Here is a 24,310-nt window from a genome sequence, read left to right on the forward strand (position 1 = left end):
TGCTACAAATACAAGAGATCCAGCAATGCTGGACTTGAGATAGTCGTGTTGTCACAATTTGTTTCTCAGCCCTCCCTCTCTGTCAACCCTCTCCCATGCTCTAGTGGGGAGATAATGGGGGCTAAGAGAGCAGCTTCAATAGAGTGAAACATAATAAATGAGCTTAAATGTGATACCTTGCTAGATTAGGGAGCTTGAGAGGATTGAGGGATTAAGATAAGCTCTCGATAGGGGACCTAGAAGCTATTAAAACCACACGAAATATTTACTTAAAATTTAATAGGAAAGAAAGGCAGGGAGAGCTGATTAATACTCTCTACCTAGACCTAACACAGACCTTTTGAAATTCAAGGATTTAAATTTTATTGCATCAAATTAAAGCAGTCAGTTTTATCTGTTACCTTTTCATGAAAATTATGTTAACAAAGTAAGCCCTCTCATGCAACTATAGTATTAGCATTAAAAGATTATAGAAATATAATAAAACATTGTGCAGATGTTTATTTTCCTTCATGTATTTTACCATGAATACCTTTGTTGTTTTACTGTAATGACTATTACTCCCACAAGGTCAGCTTGGCACCTTCATCTTTTTCTCCCAATATTTTGATTTCATTTCTCATGTTGTTTTTTATTTGCTTTCTGCTCTAATACTGTTTAATATCTTCTGCTCTTTGGAATATACCACTAAATAATGTACTGGTGGGATGACAGCTGTATCCACAATTAGTCAGGTGTCACGTAGATAAACCAGCATTAGAGGTACAGAGATAATTGCATGCATGCATTTGTTAGAAGTATCATAATCATGCAGTTGAGCTCAGGTTGGTGTAAATTAGCTGCGACCTCTAGACTACGTGTGTGTGTGTGTGTGTGTGTGTGTGTGTGTGTGTGTGTGTGTGTGTGTGTGTGTGTGTGTGTGTGTGTGTGTGTGTCTCAAACATATAAGTGCAGGGGCCTGACAAATAAGTGGGTGAACATCTTTTTATCTGATTCAAGTAAATAAGTACTTATATATTTATTTTCTTTTTATACTCACTTCAGTGATTATGAGTCAGGTGTATATGAATACCATTTTGATAATCACCATAATAAAGTCGGATTCAGTCAGATATCCTGCACATTAGTCACACTACAACTGGTAATAAAGCTTTCAAGGACAAGCTTACTCTTGACTGCACACAATTTGAACTCCAGACCCATGAAGGTAATATTAACTTAATCTCTCATAGAACATATAATTTGTTGATGTCCATCTTTGGAACAGGCAAGATAGCCACTAATGCTAATAACAGTACTTAAACCATCTCAAGCATGTGTTGGGTGTTTACTGATGGGCCTTTTAATTAAAGGTGTTTGGGTGGATTAAATTTTCTTACGATACAACCATTGTGCTTACTGTCTTTTCAGAAAGAATTTGTATTCTTTAGCTTCTTTTTTATAGTTTAATAGTAACTTGCAAAGTTTCAAATAAAAAACATTACTGTTTATGTCATCACAGAACTATGGAATATTGAGAAATTCAGAAAGCTTTGCAGCTTTTTTTTCTTTTGACTTGAAAGAAATTACTTCCATTATTTGGTTTTATTATTAAGATACAGTGTTCAAAGGTTTAATATGAGTCTCTTAATGAGGAGAGAATTATCAAGCATTCCATGCCAGAAACAACTCTGGAATCCTCAAAACTGATTACCTCAATTTTGAACAGCTTTTCACTTCCTGGTAACACAGGTATTAAAACTGGATTCTTAAATTTGATACACAGAGTGACATAGTGTGCCAAAAGACAGGTCTACTTTACCTGGCCAGCATTGTTGACACTAGTGTTTGATTAGGTGATAAATTTGATCAAAGTTTGACTAGATCAGTCAGTAGAGTGGGTGATTCAAGTCCTATGCAAATTTAGTCAGGCGGGTCTTTGTCAGGAGAGCCAATTATTCTACAAATATTAAAGTTCTATTTCAAGTTGTGTCAATATTGGCTCAGTTACTCAGTGACTGATAGCAAAGGAGTGTCAATAAAACTTGTAATAAAGGAATTGTCAATTATCAATAATGCAAAGAGCTATTTGCACAGAGATAATAACTGAATAAATATGTACTGTGTAATTAACAACACAAACTTGTAGCACTTCTGTCAATGTTGACACTTCAAAATATTTGTGAAGTAGATATTTAACACAGTCAAGGTACAAAAGACACCTTCCACTCAATAGGCAATCTGCCATGATAAACTAGTAAGGGCTCGCAACAGACTGCTTAGCTTCTTAATTATATTGACATATGATTCTTGTTTTTTTGCACTTAGGACCAGTGACAAAGTGCGTACTTGTACATGTACTCCTTTGATTGACTGAGCTGTCCCTTGGCCATGTGAAATGGTAGTTTTGGATACCATTGTCACCACTGTGATACAGATACCAGACTGAGTGGCTTTGGTACACAACTGCTGTATCTTCTGTCTTTATCTAGATCTGATTTTTAGATTGCAGTGCCTAACTATGATTAGATTTAGGTCAGATATGTTTGTTTACTTTCTGTTCTCAATTTGCTAAAAATGCTTACTCTTTTCTTTTTTGTAAGTACTAAAGCTTCAAAGTAACAGCCACACAAATATGTTTACTTGAAATGAATTGAGCTCATAGCCAATGCATTACTATATTATTGGATGTGTTGTTATATAAATCTAAATATAAAGCAACTAATAACACTGTAAGTAGACGAAGGCATAATAGCATTCCTAGTGATTCATAAAGGACTTTATTAACCCCACTTGTCCAGCTTTCAATGATGTGTGTGGTGATGGTGATGATAATATTGGTCATGTTGGTGGTCAGCCACTCAGAAAAGGAAGCCAACCCATCCCTTGTATAGAACATGCTGTGTATTATTGGTCTTGAAGCTCCTCCCACCTGTCAATCAAGTGAGAAGAGCTGTGGTGTGCTGGGGCTTGGTATTTCTGATGTGTTGCATAGAGTTTCAGACACAACAGGTCCAGGCCAAGGCTATGAGATGCATAGTGTTTGACACTTGATAGGGTCACTGCATATAATCAGTGTTTGTGTTAAATGGCAAGAACTTGATGTTTTGCAGAAGGACTTTAATACACATACCAGACACTTGTAGATTGAGTTCATCTGACACATGCCACTCCAAGTGCAAGACTCAGTCAACTCTTCTCTTTCATAATCGGTTTCTTTTGGGTGCAGCTGCTGATTGAAATCTTTGACACCATCTCTTTTCTCATTGTTGTTACAATTTCTTTAGCGTGATAGTCAAAGAACAGTTTCACTCAAGGCAATATATGTATTATGGAGAAGTATCATTTTTCTAGTATTCTTGGTGACCTAAAAAAAAGGAGAGCAGGAAAACCTGCATGTTTCATCTTATAAATGTTGTGTCAGTGTTGTTGATACGAGATCTGCAACTGATTTTGACATAGTGAATACTGAGTCTTGAAAAAGTCTATTGATTAATAGACCACAACACCTTAAGAAAGCCTTCCTACTAGCATGTGGGTGTTAGCTTCTGTGAGACTGGCACAAACCACATTCTGAAGTCTAATCCAATTCATTCTGATTTTGTTAGGTAATCATCAAAACACTTGAAGCTGATGACTACAATTTTGGGAGGCTGTCAGTTGACCCAAATTAAATCATTGAGTTAGGAGAGCCAATTGAATTAGGAAAATCAGAACCATACTGGTGGAGAAAGCTGCAGCCAATTAGGCTCCTCAGCTTTGTATTACTGGATGATTTAGCTTTTTTTTTGAAGCTGACACAGAGTGCTGTGAGGTAGATTGAGTTTCGCAGTATAGGTCATGGAGGCAGCTGATTGGCCACCTTTGGCTGGCCTTGGGTAAATCTAGTAGTTTGCTGATGTGATAAAAAAAGAAAATATAGATAGCAAGCATTTCTTAGGCAAACAAAACCAGGCAATGAAAAGAAATAACCGTTGCCTGTAATTTAATAAACCTGAGATGGGATGTTCTTATTTTATGACCACAGAACTTGGGTAGGGTTGCTCCTATATACTATAATTGATCAATGAAGTCACCGATTAAGCAGTGGAAGAGGATCATTAACTTGGATATCCTGGGTTCTGATGAGCATGGAGTTGGGGAAAACACACCTGGAGCTTCACTGCCTGTAATCATACCTCTCCTTTAAGTATAACACTGGGTTATTTGATCTAAACTGGTATGTTTAGATGTTTGGATGATGGCCAGTGACAAGCTTAGATCTTTGGTGGGATGTAAGCCTGTCTGTTATATGTATTTGGTCTTCAGACTTGTTGTTGAACAGATATAAAGTTGAAAAATAGATTTTTTTTCTTCTTCTTTTTGCTTGAATAAATAATCTTTGATGTTTTGACAGTTGGTTTAGTTCATCAGTACAATGTTCTTGTCAAGAGAAACTCCCCTTGCTTTTGATGTGGTTGTCAAAAAAAGAAAAGAAAAGAAAAAAAAACATGGTTTGAAGTTGTGCAGCCGTACATCTTCTCAGGTGAACAGGATTTGTGAAAATTCTCAATAATAACAACAGTAATATACTGCACTAGAAGGAGAAAAAGATGTTTGCCGTGCCTGTAACATCTGGTCTGGGCAGTTTGATCTTACCACTTCCACCACTGGCATTTCACCACAGTCCTGCTTCCAATTTCTACTGTAATCAATCCACATTGTGGAGAGAAAACACACTGTTCTGGCATCCATAAATAATGTCTATAATCTCCTTCAGGATCCACAGAGCAGCTTGCTTTACCAGGAAATGCTTTTTAACAGGGCAGAAATGTATCAAAGGCAATTTCCAGTCAGAAATAGCTAGCAGGCTGTTAAGGTATCAGCTGTCAGTTCATATTAATAGCAGTATCACTGTCTGATTAGTGAGCTATCACATGGTGGGTTAGTCTGTGTGGTGGAGTGGAGAGGAGATCACTGGCTTGGTGTAATGCAAACTTGTATGAACTGAAGCAGAATATTAAGTTGCTTATCACCAGTATTAGAATACGAGACTTGGAAAAAAAATTCATTGACATGATTCCCAGGTCCTTTTATTTCTGGTTTGGACATAAGTAAAATACAGTACTTGCCATTTATTACAATTCAGTACATCAGTGTTTTGCAGACTTTTCATCTAATATGTAAGAATCTGATTTTCAAATCACATGAAAATGAAACCTAAGCTTAATAATACTAGTAGAAGTGGGAATTTTCCTTTAGATTTGTAACCCTTATAAATAATGGTGGCAGCAAAACCAGACAGACAGTAATATGGCTTGCATGATGTGATAAATTATGATATTCCTTGTTAGGTCACTGAGAGGATATTTCACTCATGATAACTAATAAATAATGATGATAAATAGTTTATTGAGCACAAAATGCACATATTAGAATGGCATTTACGAAGTATATATATTATATACAAGGTTTTAGTAATCTCATATATTAAGTGTTAATTTCACATAAACTACATTATATATAATTCATTAAATTTATGACAATAAGCCACTGAAAAAAAAGTGTTGCATTTTGGTTCCTTAAAAATATCGTAGGCAGTATGGGTCAGCTGGTGACATCACTCAAATTCTTCCACCTGAACTTAAATAGATTTATCATGTTATCCAATCAAGCCAGAACATGTGTGCATAACATGGTATGTTACTGTATAAGTTCGTTAAGTATCCAATTTTCAGTTTTCTCAGTGTGTAGGCAACTGGAGAGGGGCAACGCAAATGAGCAGCATGTGTTTTGTAGTTCACTCATGACGTGTGGTGAATTTGATGAAATCAATGTTGCCAATGTAATACATGCCAATTAGGCTCGTTTGGTGCCCTTTTGAGAAAAAAATTTCCATTTGTAGTGGTTGAATTTTGGAAGTGAAGCAAGGCGGATATCAGGCTCCCCACTGAGGTCTGTGATTACCAGGAGAGTTTCATTGTTTGCCAAATAGCTTAGTGCATGCTTTTGCTGTCATGTGTGATATATAGGAGGTGGCAGTGGCTGCAGCTACTCTCTTGTTTTCTTGATCACATGTTAAGTCAATTATTGCAATGAAAGCAAAACAAATCAGAGACCCACATTCATTTTGCCAGGACAATCAGATTACAAGGAATAACAGTGAAAACCCTTAGGATAGAACAACTGCTTGTTGCATGCTGCGCTCTGAAAGGTTGTGGTTCTGCTGCCAGCAGGCTGCATGGAAACCTCTGTCCAGGGAATGGATGCCTAATGGTAGATTGTGTTCTGATGGAGAGAAAACACTTCTAGGTGTATGCATAAACATAAAGTGGAGAGAAACAGGAGAATGCTGAGTGTGTTAAGAGTTGGGCGTACATGGAGTGGGTGTGACTGAAGATTAATTGACATGGCTCCACCCACTTGACTGACATAGTGGGTTCAGTTATTATCTAAATAACTTCCTTTCACTGATTAGCAGATGTGGCACACACACAGACTCCCTCTTTTGCACTCACTACACACACACACACACACACACACACACACACACAAACTTCTGATTGAATCTTTCTTTACCTTGTGTAATTGGTGAATGTTGTACCTAACATGTTCTCTGGTATTCATTAGCAGACTGGATCTGAACTGTTAAGAAAATATATCCAGATAAACCAGGCAAAGGTTTCCGAAATGAATACCACATTGCTGTGTTCATTGGGTCTAATTCACTTATTACTGGTATCAGTTTATTTTCTCTAACTCTTTGGTCCGATAAATGGCAACATACAAATGTTTTTGTGTTAGATTCTGGAGATGGTTGCCATTTTGTGGCGGAGGGTGTACTGAGTGCACCCTTCCACCTGAGTCAATCAGAGACTTAACGGTCCCAGCTCAGCAGAATTGTTTGCATATATAAGTCCAAAATGTGGGATATCCTCTGAACATGATGTTTTCATGTGTACTCACTAAATATTTAAGGACCAGATGTGTTTAGTAATAAAACAAACTATTTGGAGATGTGGTCTGTTTGCAAACCTTGAGGAAAGGATTTTAAGTAGCCCCTTTGAGGGAACTTTTCCCCCTTTATACTTCTGTTGGAGGAAGATCTTGCCAAGCACCTTTTTGCCCACCCTAACTGACATACAACTGTGACTAATTAGCCTGACTCTGTCCAAATTACCTCATTTGTGCTCAGACACAGTGTGCTGTATTTGTGCCCTGTGTTGTAATGGAATCCATGATGATGTAACGGTGATAAAATTGATTGATGGGGTTGGTGTTTGCCTATATCATCAAGTTATCTTACCTTCTTTCTTCTCAGGGTGAATATTTACAGCTACCAATTGCAGTAATTCATTTTTTTTTTTCAGCTGCAAGTAAATATATTATGGAGTTTGTCGATGAAACTATGTTACTAAAATCTGAATTGTAGGACACCCTACTGCATGATCCTTACGTGTGTGTGTGTGTGTGTGTGCGTGTGTGTGTGTGTGTGTGTGTGTATGTACACACAAGTATACAAAGGCTTCTTATTTCCCCTTTAAAAAAGAGATTATGTTAATAACACAGTAAAGTACTGGTGCAAGATACATTGTGTGCTATGCACTAGTTACCAAGAGTGAAAATTCTTTCTCCTATAATAAGTAAATACATGTAATTCTACTTAATTAGATCTGATTATATTACCATTCTGGGCTTTTAGGGTTGGGTTGACTTGTTGCTTGAGTGATTTTAAACAAGTTGAGGTATGTTCACTGCCATTTGAGATCTCATTATTCTATCTCCCATGATGAAAGGGTTCACCGCTAAAGTCCTCTAACTGCAGGGGAGATTTTTTAAAAAGCTGTTGTAAACACAGGATGATATAATCTACGTTCCTAGCCTTTAGACCCCAGTGCACAGTAATTGTTGATGCTGTGTGGCTCTGTACCACCAGTCTCTTGACTTTGAACCGGTGTTATCTCTGCCTTAGATAATGTTTGACATGGAAGAAATAGGCAATACATTTGAAAATATGTAAAAAAAAAAAATGGTATGCCAGAACACACAAGTATAAGCATATCTAAGACTTAAGGTTACATGGAATTTTATATATTACATTCCTTTAACATAAATTGTGCATATGGCAGGATGGAAACTGTTGACGGTCAGACTTAAAAACACATCATTCAGCCCAAATACTTTCTGATGAAATGGGTGGAGGCATTTGAGTTATTATTTTTTAACATTTGAATTATTGGTTTGCCTGTATTGGATGACATGTAAGGATGGGTGGTGCAGTTAATTTACAAATCCTCATAGAAAATTTAGTATCATTTGGAAGGGAAAAAAACACCTTTAACTATCAGAAGAGGGCCGACTAGGTGTTTATCTTAAGAATGGGTAGAATGTATACAGAATGTATAATAGGAAGATGAACAAGAGGATTTTATCTGGTGAAATGGCCCTTGAAGCTGGCCAACTGTTACTTGTAAGTTAATGGTGGGTGTGGGGGATGTTACTTACTTCTTAACGCATGAGGAACTTGACTTGAGGCAGTGACAGGGTAGATTTCTTTACACATGAAGAACTTCACCCCAGGCATTGACACAGTGGAGTAGAACTAGTATCTCTGCTGTCTTGTGATGACATGATAAATAAACTATGAGATGACATTTTCAGAAAAGGTTACATACATCGTTCATGCTGAACTAAAGGCTTGTTGCTTTCCAACAACACTTATTTTACATTATCAGTGGTATTTTGAAACAAAATATTCAGATTTTCAGAGTTGATAAAGCTTATCAGACTTCAGACAAACTTAATTTAAGCTTTTACTAAATGAAAGAAGAAAAGAGAGAGAGAAAGTGGTTGGATTTATCTCTGTTTGAAGATCAGTTTTTTTATGACAAAAGCTAGTCAAATAACTTTCAACAAGTAATAAATGTGTTGAAGAAAAGTGGGAAAATGTTTGCATTTTCTTTTTGATTGAAAAGAATAACCTTCAGCTGTTGGTGACATATTTTTTGTGATAGTGTGAACCAATTAAGATAAGACACGCCGGAACAATTACTAAAAGAAGTTGTAACATTTTGTTTGATCTTTCAGGTGGATGCTGAGACAAAACGCAACCAGCTCATGAGAGACATGGCACAACTCCGACTACAGGTATGGTGAAATATGTCAAAAAGCTTTATCAATGCAGAGAAAAGCCAAAGATCTAAGCCATATCAAAATATATCACCAATCAAAAAATTTGACATTTTCTGTGGTCTTATTAGATTGTTTTTAGTATTGGGTAATATTCACTTTGCTAAGAATGAGCCCAGAAGGTAAATAAATTTGATCTTCCTGTCTGTGCAGGCAGAGGTGAGCCAGTTGGAGGGTTCCCTGCAGTCCTCAGACCAGCAGCCTAGTTTCCCACTCTACCTGGTCCCTGATACCTCAGTGCTGTGTGAGAAACTCACTCTACTAAGGCAGATGAACAACAGCGCCAGGTTTATCATCATTATACCATTGGCAGGTAAACATAGGATGAGAGGAAGATTTGTGAAGTAATTGAAGCCATGGGTATCTGGAGAAAAATGAACTGTTTTGTTTATTAAGTGGAAGGTTTGGTGAATATTTCTTTCATTCTTTCCTTTGGTTGTGTGAGGGGGTGGAGGAGTTCATCTAAAAAAAAAAGAAAAGTTTTGTTTGTAGTAACTTCCATCTTGATATTGATTCAATTGAAAAGATAAATTTCATATAATATTGACTTATGAGAACTTTTTGCTTGTGAATTCTACCTATTTTACATAAAAAAACAAGATAAATGCTAAATAAAAGGTATTGGTTTTATTTGTATTGTATTATTTTTTGTGGAATACATTTTATTTCTCATTTTTTTCTTCCAGTGATTGATGACCTTGACCATCTGAAGAAAGAGAGCCATGGAGCTAGAGAAGCCATACGTTGGTTAGAGGCAGAATTCCGTAAAGGAAATAGGTCAGTTGTTTGGTATTTCTCGAGAATTTACAAACCATTGCAACCATATACATTTGTATTGACCATTTTAGATAAAAATGCAATGATTTAGTATGAATATGAAGTAAACTTTCATTGAAACAATTAAAACCAGTGTATCTGTAATCTTTCCACATATAATTACAGATATGTGCGTGCCCAAAAGAACAACGAGCGCTGTTCCAATGCAGTGCCAAGGCACATCAAGAAGAAAGACAAGGATGCCTGGTAAGCTGCCATCTGGCTCTATACCTCCCTCATCTGACAGTATTCTTATGTAGATTACTGACCAGGAGAGACTTATGATGGGAATACAAGGAAAAGGGGGGTGTTCATAGTAGAAGAAGGAGGTACTTATTTAAAACTGAAGACTTCCTATTGGTCAGAGATGAAGGAAAATTAGTATGAAATATGCTTAGACTGTCTCGCTGCAGAGTGATTTAATGGGCAAATGGGTAGAATACCATTTTCTTTATCCTTCTCCCACCCCTCTTTCCACCATAGGGCAAAGGAAGGATAAATGTCGTCAGGGATGACAGAATCTTTCAAATCGGACAGACAGGAGGGGAACGGGTAGGAGTGAGCTTTGCCAACATATTTGCCAAGTATTTAAATTTAGAAGTATTTCTGAAAGGTACTATAACTCATTCCTTGTATATGCAATGTTTCACCTTTTTTGCACCTAATTTTGACACACTAGGATTTGTGAATAGAGCTTTACACAGGGGCAGACCCAGAGCTGTTATCTGACAGTCTTTTAAATTATCTTTGTTGATCCATCCTCTATATTTGACCGTCTTCCGACAGAAAAAATTAGATACTCGTCAATATAAACTTCAAAATCTGACCATCTACCTGAAGACCCAGAAGATGGCCTCAATCCACCCCTGTTGTATCAAGTGTGAGTTGCAAACCAGCTGTAGCTATGTGTATGACAAACATGCATCAGTTGTTGTTACCTGGTGAAGGAACTAGATGACAATTAGCAATTGAATTCTAGTTTTGTGCCCACTGCTAGGCACTTACCATGATTAGAACAGGTATCCATTTGTTTGTGAGCAGCCTAGTGGAGAGAGAACAAAGATTTATAGCACATTGTTTTGACATTGCATACATCTTGACAGAGATTTAATTCAATTGATATCAGACTGAATTAATGATTGAAATTATAAGTTTATTGAGCAGTAAATGTGTGTTTATTTACATTTACAGGGTTTCTATATTCTACATGAATTGTATATATTGACGACATATAGAATGATTTGATGATTGACATTACAGGTCAATGCACAAATTCAAAATGAAATATCACTAACACTAATAAGTACAAACTAAGCATTATATTTTGGTACACTTAATAACATTACTATATCAAGATGATTTATAATCTCATGCCACATTGTGGGTTGAGCATAGAGGAGAGTTTAACATTTGGGACTGTTGGGCCACTGAAGTGGGACAGGGAGTTGTCAAAAAAATTTAGACAGCAAGTTAAGTTAATAAGAAAGGGAAGGTGAAGCATTTTTCTTCAACTCTCTCCACCCTCTCTCTCTCTCTGACTGGTGTTTACATTGACATTGTGCATGGATGGCACATATTTTGAGTACAGAATAATGTATGCGTTTGTGCCACGACATGCTGGAATACCAATCAAATTTTTATGGAACAGATTTTATTCAAATGACATTCAGAAATGCTGCCCGCCATTTTAATGGCAGCTCAATTAGTATTCAGAATGCAGAATTATGTGTGTGAATCCTTATTAATTTCCCAGGTTATACATTTGACCTTTTATTCCTTGCCTAAAACCGCCAGTCCTTCTGGCAAAGTTCCTGCATTTTTTTTCTTGTTGGTCATATTAATAGGTTGTTGTTTCTTCCCCTTTAGGCACTTCATTCAGTTGGTGGACTGCTACAAATACATGGCACAGCAAAGCACTGAATGTGACCCTAAGGCAATGGTGGCAATCTTAACCAATTACAACCTGAGTAACAGCGATGTACCACCTCGAGTACAACAAGCTATCACCACGGCACAGCAAGAAGGTATGTTACCAATTTGGCACATTTCCGATTAATATCTTTGAAATATTTATAAAAGTTCATAAAATGTGTTATTTGGTATATCAGATAAGAATGGAGGTGAGAATGGCCAAGGTGTTTCATGTATCAAACAAGATATTGAAAACAACAAGTAGGTGGTTGCTCTTGGATCTCAGAAAATGGCTCCTTATTTCTGTGCCGGAGTGGCCCAAAGGGAAATAATTTTAGCCAATTGCCAAGTTTGACACTCATTTCAACAAGTTGTTTGTGTCTCACATACCTCTTGAGTAAGTTTATATTATCTAAGCATTATGCTTTTATTTAGTGTAGAGCAGTTGGTTAAATGATAAAGAAAACATTTGTTTATTTAGCATTTTGTTCACATTCATTATGTTAATGTTTATAGAAGTTAAGAAAGAAACTTTTAAAATGTGTGACTTTCTAAAGCCCCTATACTGCTATCTCATTTCATACTGGATCCTTTTTAGGTACCATTTTTCTGTTGTATTTTGACCTTTGACAATGATGGAGAATATCTGTAAAAGCATACAGACATGTTTGAAATTATGAGGGGTTTGACTTGATATTTTTTTTTCTCTTTTTTTTTTTTTAGAATGATTATCCCAATTAGAAATAAACACAATTTAGATATTTGGGAAAACATAACTTGTTGTCTTTTTCTGTAAAATGAATGACATAGGTTCCCAATCAGTGTAGTACTGAATAAGAATTACAAACATTGCTTTTTATTTTCAGGCATTGACATTCAAAATGTAGATGACTTTCATGCAAAGTGGAAAGAGCTTTGGAAGAGCAAAGGCTGAGACCCAGTAGATCTTTGGCCAGACAGGCATTGGGTCTTTCTTGAGGAAAACAACCACTAGAGGGAGTGGTATGCTAAAATGCTCCAGGTGATAGATGGTCACACAGAGACAAGGTGCAATTACTTCACACACTAACTCAATCAGGTTATTTGGTAGATATTGATATGAAAATTTGGAGATTGACACCTAGAACATTTATTGTTTTTCTCTGTGACAGGTTAAAACGCAATACCTGCAGCTAACGTGTGATGTATCTCATAAAAAGAGCACTGTGCAAATATAAATGCTGTTTGATAATGAGACAATATTGTTTCTTATGCTGAAGATCTATGGATATAACATGCCTGATGTGATAAATACTGGTTATAACTTTAAATATTGGGAAGTTTTATAACTGCAACTTGGCATCTTTTGCTTTAGATATATTAGAATGTGTCTTCTTTTTTTTTTCATTTCAATACATAAACAGTATATAAAGGTGTTCTGCTGCAAGTGATAAAAGGCTTCATTTTTTCCGAAATTCAGAAAAAGTAATGAGGAATACAGTCAAAGTCTTTGTTCTCCTAAATAAATAAAATTGATATTATCGGAAGAAGTTACTGAAGATTGGTTTCTTTTAAAAATGAATTCTCCAAATTAATAAAAACAAGAAAAAGAAATGGCTTCCTCAACAGCATGAGAACCATATTTGATTGTAGCTAAAAATCTGTGAAAAATCAAAAAGTCAGCCTCATGTACTCGGACATGTAACTTCTACAAAATATGCATAAGATACATTTGTTATACTTGGAAAGTGGATGTACATCGAAGAAAAGATTCAATTTAACTCGAGGCAAATAACTTACCATTTTTGTCAGAATTACCTGACGATTGCCATATAGAAATTGTAATCCAATATCTTTTTGACTGTGAAATAAAATTGAAACTGAATGATACGATGGTCATTTTTATTGTCAACTGACTTCAGTTGCTAGATTTGCACATAGATGTCCCCACAGTGCACTGCACAACATCTCATTATGGTCAGAGTAAGGGAGTGTGCGTGTGTTGGAAAATAACAGGATAGCTGGCCGTCGCATTAGAGCGTTATTAGACATGACTTGCCAAATGCCATTATTCAGCAGGTTACAGTTGTGGATGCAGCAGGGGAAATTGGTATTGGAATTACCCCTCATATCCTCCTGAAATGTGTCATTTCATCCCATGTGATGTTTATAGTCATCTTATTATCTGCTGTAGCAGTTTAAACCTGTGTAATTTTTCACGCTAGCTCTATCAAGTCTCACAACCTGTTGCCTCTGTTGACTGGGTGCCCCTGAGCAACACAACCTAGGAGGGGGAATGATCACATAAAGATATAAAGTGCAACTTAAAACCACTTACCTTTGGTGAGACATAATGTGAAGGGTTTGTGGGTTCTGCTTGGTTGACTGGGAAGAAAATATGAAACCAGCCAATTTTATCCATTTGTTCAAAACTTTTGAGGCAGGACACCGATTTAGGGGAAATATTCACCTTTGCATATTACCGTCAGATATATTAAGCAGATAAAAAAAGTTCTTAAGTCAAGAAAACACCTTTGATGTGAAATACCTTGATGTCAAATCTTATCCGAATCTCAGTTTACATTAAAGAAAAGAGAGGTGCTTTAGACCATACTAACAGAACATTATCTGTGTGGCTATTTGTTTTGGGCTCTTCATTTAAAAAAAAATCAGTTGTATACCTAAAACAGACACACATTCCAAATCGCTTTACAAAGAAATCTCTATGCTGGATTGTCACATTTTACTTCACTGAAGATTTCATGGTGCTGCAGGTACTGCAGTAGTGATACGCTTGAGTGCACAGCATCTCATCATCCTTCATAGCCATTTCTCTTGTCAAACATGAATCGCTGGAGGATGTAACCTGTGGTTACATGGATGACAGCACAAGACTGTTTGGCAGCCAGCCATTGCCCCTTGTGGTGTCATAAGCTGGCAAGGTGTCCCATCGTTGGCACGAGGGCAGGCTTGAAATCATGATCAACAGTGGTGGATTGGATCTCTGTCTCTCCTGAGTCCATCTGGCTCCAGTAGAATAGCTAGACCTAATGGTATGTTGAGCAGCGGCATATGATCCAGGTGTATACTTCTGGAGTACACTAGGACAGTATCAGTAAATGTGGGCCTGAAGTCCTTTCTCCCTCAAGACAACTGACACATTAGTGATTCAAAAGTTACTGGACACACCTTCAGTTTATGATAATTAACCACTTCGGAAGATGAGGCTCTTATGTGTAAAAGTGATAAAATTCAAATTAAAGGTTGTTGTTTTCATCATATCACTGTTGGCCCATTGACCAGGAAGACACTCAACATGGGTTCTGATAACATAATGATATCTTTGGACTTCATGGTTGAGTGTGACTTGTACAGCACAAGTACTGCTTCCTGTAATAAATACCACAGCCATATTCACATCAGGAATAAAGTAAAAGAGGAATATATGGCTTATATTACTATTTCAATCATCAAGATTTTTTATTTTGAGTTGAAAAAAAAAATAAATAAATACATCATCTCTGACAAAGAGCCAATGTGGACTCCAAATCATCTCTTCAACAAAATGTGGTATTGGGAAAATGTTTGATTTAACTTAGTAATTATTGTAATTGGCATTGCCAATCAATCAAATTGCTTAACATGGGATTTGAAAGACTAAGAGAGTGTTTAATGGTGATTCTTATGTAATGTAGCCATCTTGTTACAACACTAAGTCGTCACCCTTTAACCAACTGCAATTTTGTATGGCCTTTAGCTAGAAAAAAGGATAGAAATATATACATGTACCATTGGCCTTTTGATTAAGCATCCAACAATAAGTACAGCACTTACTGAGAGACCTTTTTTAAATGTATATTTAACCTCAGCACTACAGTATTTTTCTGAATGATTTATTGACCACAATATATTGAAAATATGGTTACTGTCTTATTCAAGTTAAACATCTGTGCCTAATCTAAAATGTGGTTACCACAAGCCCCAGATCTCAGTGTATAATTTATCACCATGGTCAGATGCATTCAGAGATACAGTTTTCCTCCTTTTAAGATTTCCTTCCTTTTTCATAAGAAGAAGGTAAAATAGCCGTTTTATGAGGAAGCCTTAAAGAAAATTAAGTAGATTAATGGTCTACGTTTTAGATAGGAAATCCCATTCGGTCTAAAAATAAGTAATTTATTTTGTTTGTGATAAAATGAAAGGTAATGGTCACCTGGTTGACCTTTTTTTTTAATTTGTATAATAACTTTTTGCTGCCAGTGATTTACCACTTCCTTAGTTTTTATTATTATCATTATGAAGAACTTATGCCATCAATGAAACTTTTCAGGTATCTTGTGGATAAAGAGAGGGGTTTTTTTTTGTCAGCTGTACATGTAGCTGTTCAGATGTCTTTGAGGCCAGTATTTGTGTTATAAGATGTGTAATGTATAATTGCAGACTGGCTTTTTTTAAATACTTTATGTATATATTTTTGTATTTGATTTTTATTGAGCCCAAGTGGGAGGGCTGGTCAGTAAATGTTATGCCTGTGTCCAGTCCAGAGATTGACTACATTGATAACTGCACAAATGACACCCTTGTTTAGTGGTGACAGGCGTAATAGACCCTATTTCAGTTAGTTGTGGTTTATGGGTTGGAAAGATGCCTGCACAGATTAAAAGTCCAAAATGTGGAGCTAGAGTTATCATATAATCTAAAAATCGTTAATTTTAAGGTGCACACTAAGGTCAGCCAAGCAGAATGCTTAGAGGAGCAGCCTCAACGCTTGACTGGGTTGTACTGTAGAGGGCACTGTACTCATTATTTTTTCTCATTTTTTTCAGAAGTTAATGTTCTGAAAGAATCTTATTGTGTTCAGTTTAGAGTCTGATTATAAATGAATCAATATCAAAACATGAGAGAGTAGAATGGCTTGTTTGCAATTAGAAGTATATTGAGACACTAAAAAGATTTTAAGGTAATAGATAATGGTCCATTTATGCTAGGACTAGTTTTCCTTCAGAAGTTATTGGTAATATTCTACATCCTTTGAGAAATGGAGTAGCAAATTGATCTTCAGATTTAGTCACAACAGCCAGGAAAGTAATTTCTACAAGCCTGGGAAGTCCATTGAGTTTAGTTTGAAACTTGTTTTTACTTAGTTATTTTTACTAAGTATTTTGTGTCATAAAAGTTCAATTTCATGCATCTAAAAAATCTTATATTAGACATTTTGTCACCTCTTGTTTATTGAAGCTTGATGCATATCCCTGCAAGGGGCTTTACTACAATAATCAGTGCATTCATCAGATTAAATTTGGCTATTGTATATTCCTTATCACTCCGACTGTTGACATGCAATACAATCATAACCGTAATATTTCAAAACACATGCCTTGTGTTTTTTTTCTCATCTGAATGGGGATTTTATTACATGAATGATACCCAAGGTCACACAAGGAATACAATGGTTGAATCTGTTTGTTCTTAAAAATGTTCATTTTCCACCATGTTTGTTCAGGTTGGCTACAGCTAGAACAGAGCTCGGCACCTCAAACAGTAACCAAAGCTCTGTGTGTGTGTTCTGACAAACATCTCCTGCTTTGATCATTAAAGATAGTATTGTCCCCCTTTCTGCAGACCTGGCCATCCTGTAAATAGAGTGGGACTCGTACCAAGTGACTTTTATGAAACGTGAGCAAGAAAATATTCAAGTTAAAGATTACTTTGTGAAGGGCATACAATGGATGAAATGATCCGATCACATCTTGCAATATTTCGGTAGAGCCATTTAACTTCCACTTCATTTCATGTTCTCAAATTGGAAACAAACTCACAATGCCCTCAAAAGATTTGATTTCCAAAGAAAACCAACCATTCATGCAGCTCTGATTACCTAAGGCTAAAGGTGAGCTTCATTTCAAAGTTAGATGAGTGAGTTGGTTTGTTTGTTTGTTCTGGGACATTTTCAACAGGGGGACAATCAGCCAGAGGTTTTTGACTGCATTGCAAAACACAACAAAAACATTCTAAAGATAATTGGATTTGGATTGAAAACATTTGGATTAGAACACGGCACATTGAGTTTTGCAATAAAACCTTTGATTTAAGGATGTTTCATGGTGTTAGCACATATTTCATTGAAGTTATTGAAATAATGTAATTTATTTTATTTTCAGTCTGTTTTTACTTGAGAAAGTGCACAAGTTTGCAAGGTGTGATTACTTGTGTTTACACTAGGGATATGTCTTATATTAAGGTGTTAGTGAAATAAAGCGGCACTCCTTTACAGCAATAATCATAACATGATTTGCTTTCTCTGTTTTTGTTATGGAAGTGCCAATGTACACTTTTGTAATACTATTTATTACAAGAGAAGTAAATATTCCAGAGATTGACTTGTGGTTCAAGTGAAATACAATGACCTTTGAATTAAGTAAAGATCAAGTCTTAAGTGGAAGGTGAAAACATGCACCTGAAACCAATCAATACGTGAAATGACCACTGGTTTTCTTCAATGTATTCCTTTGAGTGTATCTTCAGTTATTACTGCAGCTATCAATTTCATCATTACATGACTAAGATTTTGATCCATTTTACCAATTTAGCTAAAAGTTCATTTGCTAAGCACAACATCACCCTGATGAATCTAAGGCAGAAATAATATGACACATTGCCTCACTGCTGTTTCACCTAATCTAATGAAGAACCACAATAGGAAATTAATCAATTAGTGTTCTGTAAAACCTGGATAGAGATTGCTTTCAACCTAGTATTAATATTAATATTGTTATTAGAATAATATAAGTAAGATAGTGTTATTAAAACTATATTGAACATTCTGAGAAAAGGGTTAAAAATGTGTTCATTTCCTCCATCTCTCTTCTATAGACAATCTAATCAAGAACAAATGTTTCAGTGAAACTAGTAATGCCATCGACTTTTTTGCTTCTCATGCAACTGGGTATCATCCTGTTTGAACATTAATGAGTAGTATGGAATTAAGGCAGATTCCAGGCTCTTGGGCTTGAATTTTTTATAATAGCTATGCCAGATGTGATTAACCATTGACTTGATAAATAATATAGAGATCAAAATATAATGTAGCCAATTTTGCAACCCACATCATGCCTACATAATTTAATTGGTCTCAGTACTAATGTGTCTCTTAGTGAAGTGTAGCCCCGTTTTATGTGGGAAAATTAATGTTGTTAATAATGATGACAGGTTGTATGGTGCATTTGGTATCATCTTGATACACAGCAGTCAATTTCTCATCGATAAAAGCCAAGCGATAACTTAATAAAAGACTATAAAGCATTCAAATTTGACTCTGTTTGAACAACGTTAGCTATAAAAAATCTGCATGAAAGTATACAATATTTAGATTAATTTTACATCAGCAACTTCTAATTGGGTTCAAAAATTGCTGCACCCCACTGTTAAAGTATTAAATGGAGGAAGATCAAGTCAGTAGAATAAAAACCTAAAATAGATCATAAAAAAAAAAAAAATAGAACCAGGATGTGGAATTGATAGGTAAATAGATAAGCATGTTTAATTACTAAAAAAAAAAAAGCAAATATTTATGATTTCAACAGATGAGAAGTGTATGGCTGTTTACATAAGAAACCTTTCAAAACTGCTCTGTGGGACAACACACCTTGTTATGTTCTCTACAAGGAAATTAAGGCACCATAATATTAATCCATGCATTACAATTATGAAGCTAACTTTACATGTAACCAACCTTTTCAGGAATTCAAACAACGCCATTACCAGGATGTTAATTATTTAATGTGCTATACTGTGATTAGTTGCTCCGTAAAGGTTGCAAGACAATAGAAATCAGCAGGTGGTTTTTGATTGAAAGTCTGTTGCGGAAGTGATTAGTGACTGCTTTCATTTTGCCTGACTAGCCACACTGCCAGCTCCAGCTTTATTATTATTATTCTCAGCCAATCGATGAATCGGCAGTGCATTCAATTGTTCAGGCACCCAACCATAGATTATTGATTACACTTCGTGCACATCTTTGCAAAATAAATGGAGGGAGAAAATTGGAAATCAAAATTTTTAATAGTCCTGTCATCTGTACTATTGAATACATTTGTAATCTTCACTGGGCTTTTACAATAATCACATCAGGAATCCTATCAAAATGCCATTTTATTTCTCTTACAAATGAAAAAGCATTGTCACGTTTTCTGGAGGAAATTTGTCTCCATGGGAACCAAAGTAATTATGGAAAGAGCAGAAATGAATGTGGTTAGAGATTGATAATAGCGTTCAATCAGGAAGCAAAGAAAAGGCAAATGTGCTTTACATTAGCACCTTGTTACAAATGACAGTACAAAAAGGTTAGAGGGTTATTGTTGCTTTGTAATGTTCTAATCAGAATGATAAACCTTTTAAGACAATTATATATCTTGTGCAGACAGGTCAGTATGCTTTTTTCCAGTCAAAGTAGCCAACCATATACATGATGAAGAACCACAGAAAAATCATTACAAGACCTCTGAATAAACGTTTGGGGATTTGCATGCATGTGTGTCTTTCAGTGTGTATTTGTGCATGAAGAAAGGGAAATCAGCCATTATATTCCAAAGCCACCTATAAAAACCATTGAATTTGGCCAATCAGCAGCAAGCAAGCCTCTGAAGGTGGTAATGAACAAGTTTAGGTGGAGGCACTTTAAAGGTTTGCAAGTGGATAAGTGTTTGATGCTTGGCTACATACATTCAGGTATTAGGTTTCTATTGCTTTTTGCTCCAGTACTCTTGCTATGTGAGCATACATCACCACTTACATCTGTCAAGCCAGCCACATTGATTGGGAGTTGCAGAGTCAAATTCTGCACAGAGGCCCTGTGAAATGATATGAACTTAATCATCTAATAGCTTTTCATAGCATATTGAAGTCTGTGCTAAGAAGTGGTGCGGAACACTGAGCATCATTGTACTTGCTCTCTGGGCGCATCCTGCAAAAATGTGGAATCTGGTGCGGAGAGTGTATGGTCTGTTGAAAATCAATTCAATAAAAGCCAACTTTGGTCGACTCCCTGGGTGTATAATAACCTTTCATCTGTCTAGGCCAGTAAAACTCTGCTCTCAGTGTTCCCTATAGTTGATGTTTTAAGTGACAAACAAAGTAAGATGTATGGGTGTTTGTCACTTGATTACTTCATGTCATTCCACTTGCCATAGGAGAAAGAAATGATGAGTGTGCAAAGAAAGGGATGTTAATTTTTTTTTACATTTTAGGGTTTCAGTTCAACAGTGTGAGGAGAGCAAGAAAAGAGGACAATTTTGTCATAAAATCAACCTCAACTATAAAGGATGACAGGATACAAATCCCATTCTCATATCTGCAAATGAAATGGAAAAGCAGATATGATCAATCAGAGTCTTCAGTGTAGGCGTCATTTCTTGGTATAATCTGTGCCTGGTCATACAATACAGCAGCTAATCTTCCACTTGTCTGCAAGCAAATTTAGAGTGATACAAGCTTTTTAATACTCTTTTGATTGATTACATGGATCTGTATTTCAAACAATGGATAAAGTTCGTTTTCTGGAATTTCAAGAAGAGCGGGGAGTTTGAGTGAAAAGTGTATGGTTTACACTAACATGAAAAGAAGTCGAGATAAATAACAGAAAACTATATATAACTACATATAACTTTTTTTTTCTTATTTGTAATAAGAATATGGTCCACGGACTATGCTGCCTTAACGCCTACCTTCTAGACATTGCAGGACTTCTTTCAAAGCCTTGACAAGAATCCCCTGAAGTCCACTGTTTTAATCTCTCAAACTCACATCCACGTAAGGATTCATCTTCCTGTAAACTTTTTCTTTGACATTTACAACAAAGTTGAAAATAAGGTAAAAAGTTAATGGCATACTCAGTATGAGGAGGAGAATAAATCTGACCTCTTGCTAGGCACCATTGTTGTTTGTAAGCTTTTTTTAAGAAATCTTTGTTTGTCCTTGACTTAGATTTTATGAAAGGCCACACCCCAGTGGACAGATGTGTCACCTTGTATTAGATTTACAAGGTCTAAGGGTTCATCCTCATTGAAATTATCAGTCTACGTTGATAGATCCATCTGCAGGGACACTTGCTGAATGCAATCAGTTTAACAGATTAACACACCTCTTATTTCCAACATACTGGTATAATTACCGTCTTTGCTGTATTCTACTCAACACCAGGAGTAGTGTTAAGCAAGAGTCCCCAGGGAGTTGGATCAAATTTTGTAGACCAATAGTTTCCATGGGAATGAGCCCTTAGTTGTACAACAACATGCTGACTGCCAATATTCAGCCTGCAGTATTCATAACTTATAAAATTTATTGAACAGCATTAAAAGGGTGATCACATGATCAATATATTGGTTTATTTTTAAACAGTTTGGTTTTATTTATTTAACTTGTCTTTGCACTAAATTCATCTAACATAAAAGCAAATTTGAAGACTAATGGCAAAATTTTTCTCCTATAATACAATATTGTCAGGGACCTGCTGTAAAAGCTTTTCTTTACATACAATTTTCTTTATCTTGATGAATTTATCTCCAGTTTCCAGACAAATACATATTTGTTCAATTATCATGCAACTTCTTTGAACTCCCTCAACTGAGGCAGAAGCCATCCTGAATAAGGTAATGAAGGACAAACAAACAAGCAAATGTACTCAACTATTGCACAGCTCAGTGAACAAATCGGAAAAAGTGTCACCTAAGTCATCTCAGAATGGCTTATTCAAAATAAGGATATTAAACCCCAGAGGGTTTTGCTTTCACCCACCTTTTGTTTATCCTGTTGGTATTTGCTGAGGTGCATTGGAACCAATCAGTTTATTCATTTTTATATTTACAAACCAAATATATTTATAAAGTAAATATTCTAGAGGCACTTGCAAGAAGGTAAACTGCATTCCGTTGATTCATGCTTGAGTAAAAATCAAGTTAAAGTCAGTGGAAAATATGTATTATGTGTGCCAAAGCAGTCCTGTAATTTTACTATATTTTCTCTGTTGTAATCCATGGGCTTTGATTAACTGAAGTGAGACTGAGCATAATGCTACACAGCTCTTCTACTGACTGAGATGAAATGTCATACCATTCACCGTTATATTTAATATGTGAATTTATCTTGATTTCTACTCACTGGCTAATTCACTTTTTGTACATGACAAAGTAAAACATATGTGCAGCATACTGGATATAAATGGATGTGGAAACTAACAACCAAGCAGCATTTGAGTTGTCTTTCTTTTGAATTATGAAGTTTGCATTAGCTGTTCATAAAACTGCAGCCTGTTCATTTTAGCCTTTGGTTCTGTTCTCTTGCATAAGTTAATATGTGCATGAATGATGCTGGCCTATAATGTAACTTCATTTCCAGGATGGGAAAGTTTTCTTTCATCTCAGCATATTATCCTGTTCTTAACTGCTCCAATCTTTTACCACACAATAAAACCTAATGAATCACCATTATTTCAAATCATATATCTCAGAAATGACAGTCAGCAAAAAAAGATAAAAGCATTACATAGGTTTTACATGAAGTTCATGTGCTATACCAGACCCTGGTGAACGATTTGAGTAACAAAAATAAGTCAAAAATTACTATCACTTGTTCTATTCATGGTCAGTATGTATTTGCACAGGTGAGCCAGCACCCAAACCCCTTTCCATCCCCAAAAAGTCACACCCCCAGCAAGAGGAAAAGGACCATACTAAAACAACAGATATCTTTCTTCTTCTGACCTCCACAAGGCAAAAAAGCATGTTCCTTGAAGGGATGACTCTTTGTATGCGTTCTAACATATAAATACATTGTAAACAACTATATTCTATTTTTTCACAAAAAACAGCAGTTATAGATAGCAATTATTCTGAAATCTGTGCTTGCCATCGACCATGAGATCTCCATAGATGGCTATACTCTGTAAAATCTCTTAAGAGATTATTACAAAAAAAAAAAAAAAAAAAAAAAAAAAAAAAAAAACACTTTTAGAGAAAATCCAGGGACTAAGTTTGGATATAGAAATGGATTCATTAACCATTGGTAAGTATGGGAAAGTTGTCGTTTGCCTCAGAGAAATTCTTTTTTTTTTAATCAAAATGAATAGCTGCTATCCTTTTAAACTTTAAATTCCACTTTTGAAAAATGTTATCAAGTATCTGTGGAGATGCAAGCTCTCCTTCAAACACCTACACCAACATTTTAAATGCATCCCAATGTATTCATGGAGATCAACAGGCCCCCTAATTGTAAAATTGTTCAGTATATGAAATGCATTGGGTAGTTAAAGTTTATGCAGTGGAAATTGCTTTTTCATGATAGCAAAACTGCAGTATTCAAGGAATGTGTGTATTTACATGGCAATATAGGCCTACATAATAATGATATTCCAATACTATTAATCAAAAATAATGTTTAAGGAAAACCTGCATTATAACCCGTC

General features: G+C 35.8%; 1 protein-coding gene across 1 annotated transcript in view; it reads left to right on the forward strand.

Moving 5' to 3' along the window:
• Positions 1 to 13,743, forward strand: part of LOC106158056 (nonsense-mediated mRNA decay factor SMG5) — a 30,086-nt gene extending 16,343 nt beyond the window's left edge. The window contains exons 22-27 of the mRNA XM_087010334.1: positions 9,046 to 9,105; positions 9,301 to 9,460; positions 9,834 to 9,924; positions 10,090 to 10,170; positions 11,830 to 11,987; positions 12,741 to 13,743. Of these exons, the coding sequence (XP_086866460.1) occupies positions 9,046 to 9,105; positions 9,301 to 9,460; positions 9,834 to 9,924; positions 10,090 to 10,170; positions 11,830 to 11,987; positions 12,741 to 12,808 (618 nt within the window). The 3' untranslated portion in view covers positions 12,809 to 13,743. The remainder of the gene's footprint in view (positions 1 to 9,045; positions 9,106 to 9,300; positions 9,461 to 9,833; positions 9,925 to 10,089; positions 10,171 to 11,829; positions 11,988 to 12,740) is intronic.
• Positions 13,744 to 24,310: the final 10,567 nt, after the last annotated feature.

Source organism: Lingula anatina, chromosome 1 (genome assembly GCF_051362555.1).
Source record: "Lingula anatina isolate TDL-2025a chromosome 1, LinAna3.0, whole genome shotgun sequence".
NCBI classification, from domain to species: Eukaryota; Metazoa; Brachiopoda; class Lingulata; order Lingulida; family Lingulidae; genus Lingula; species Lingula anatina.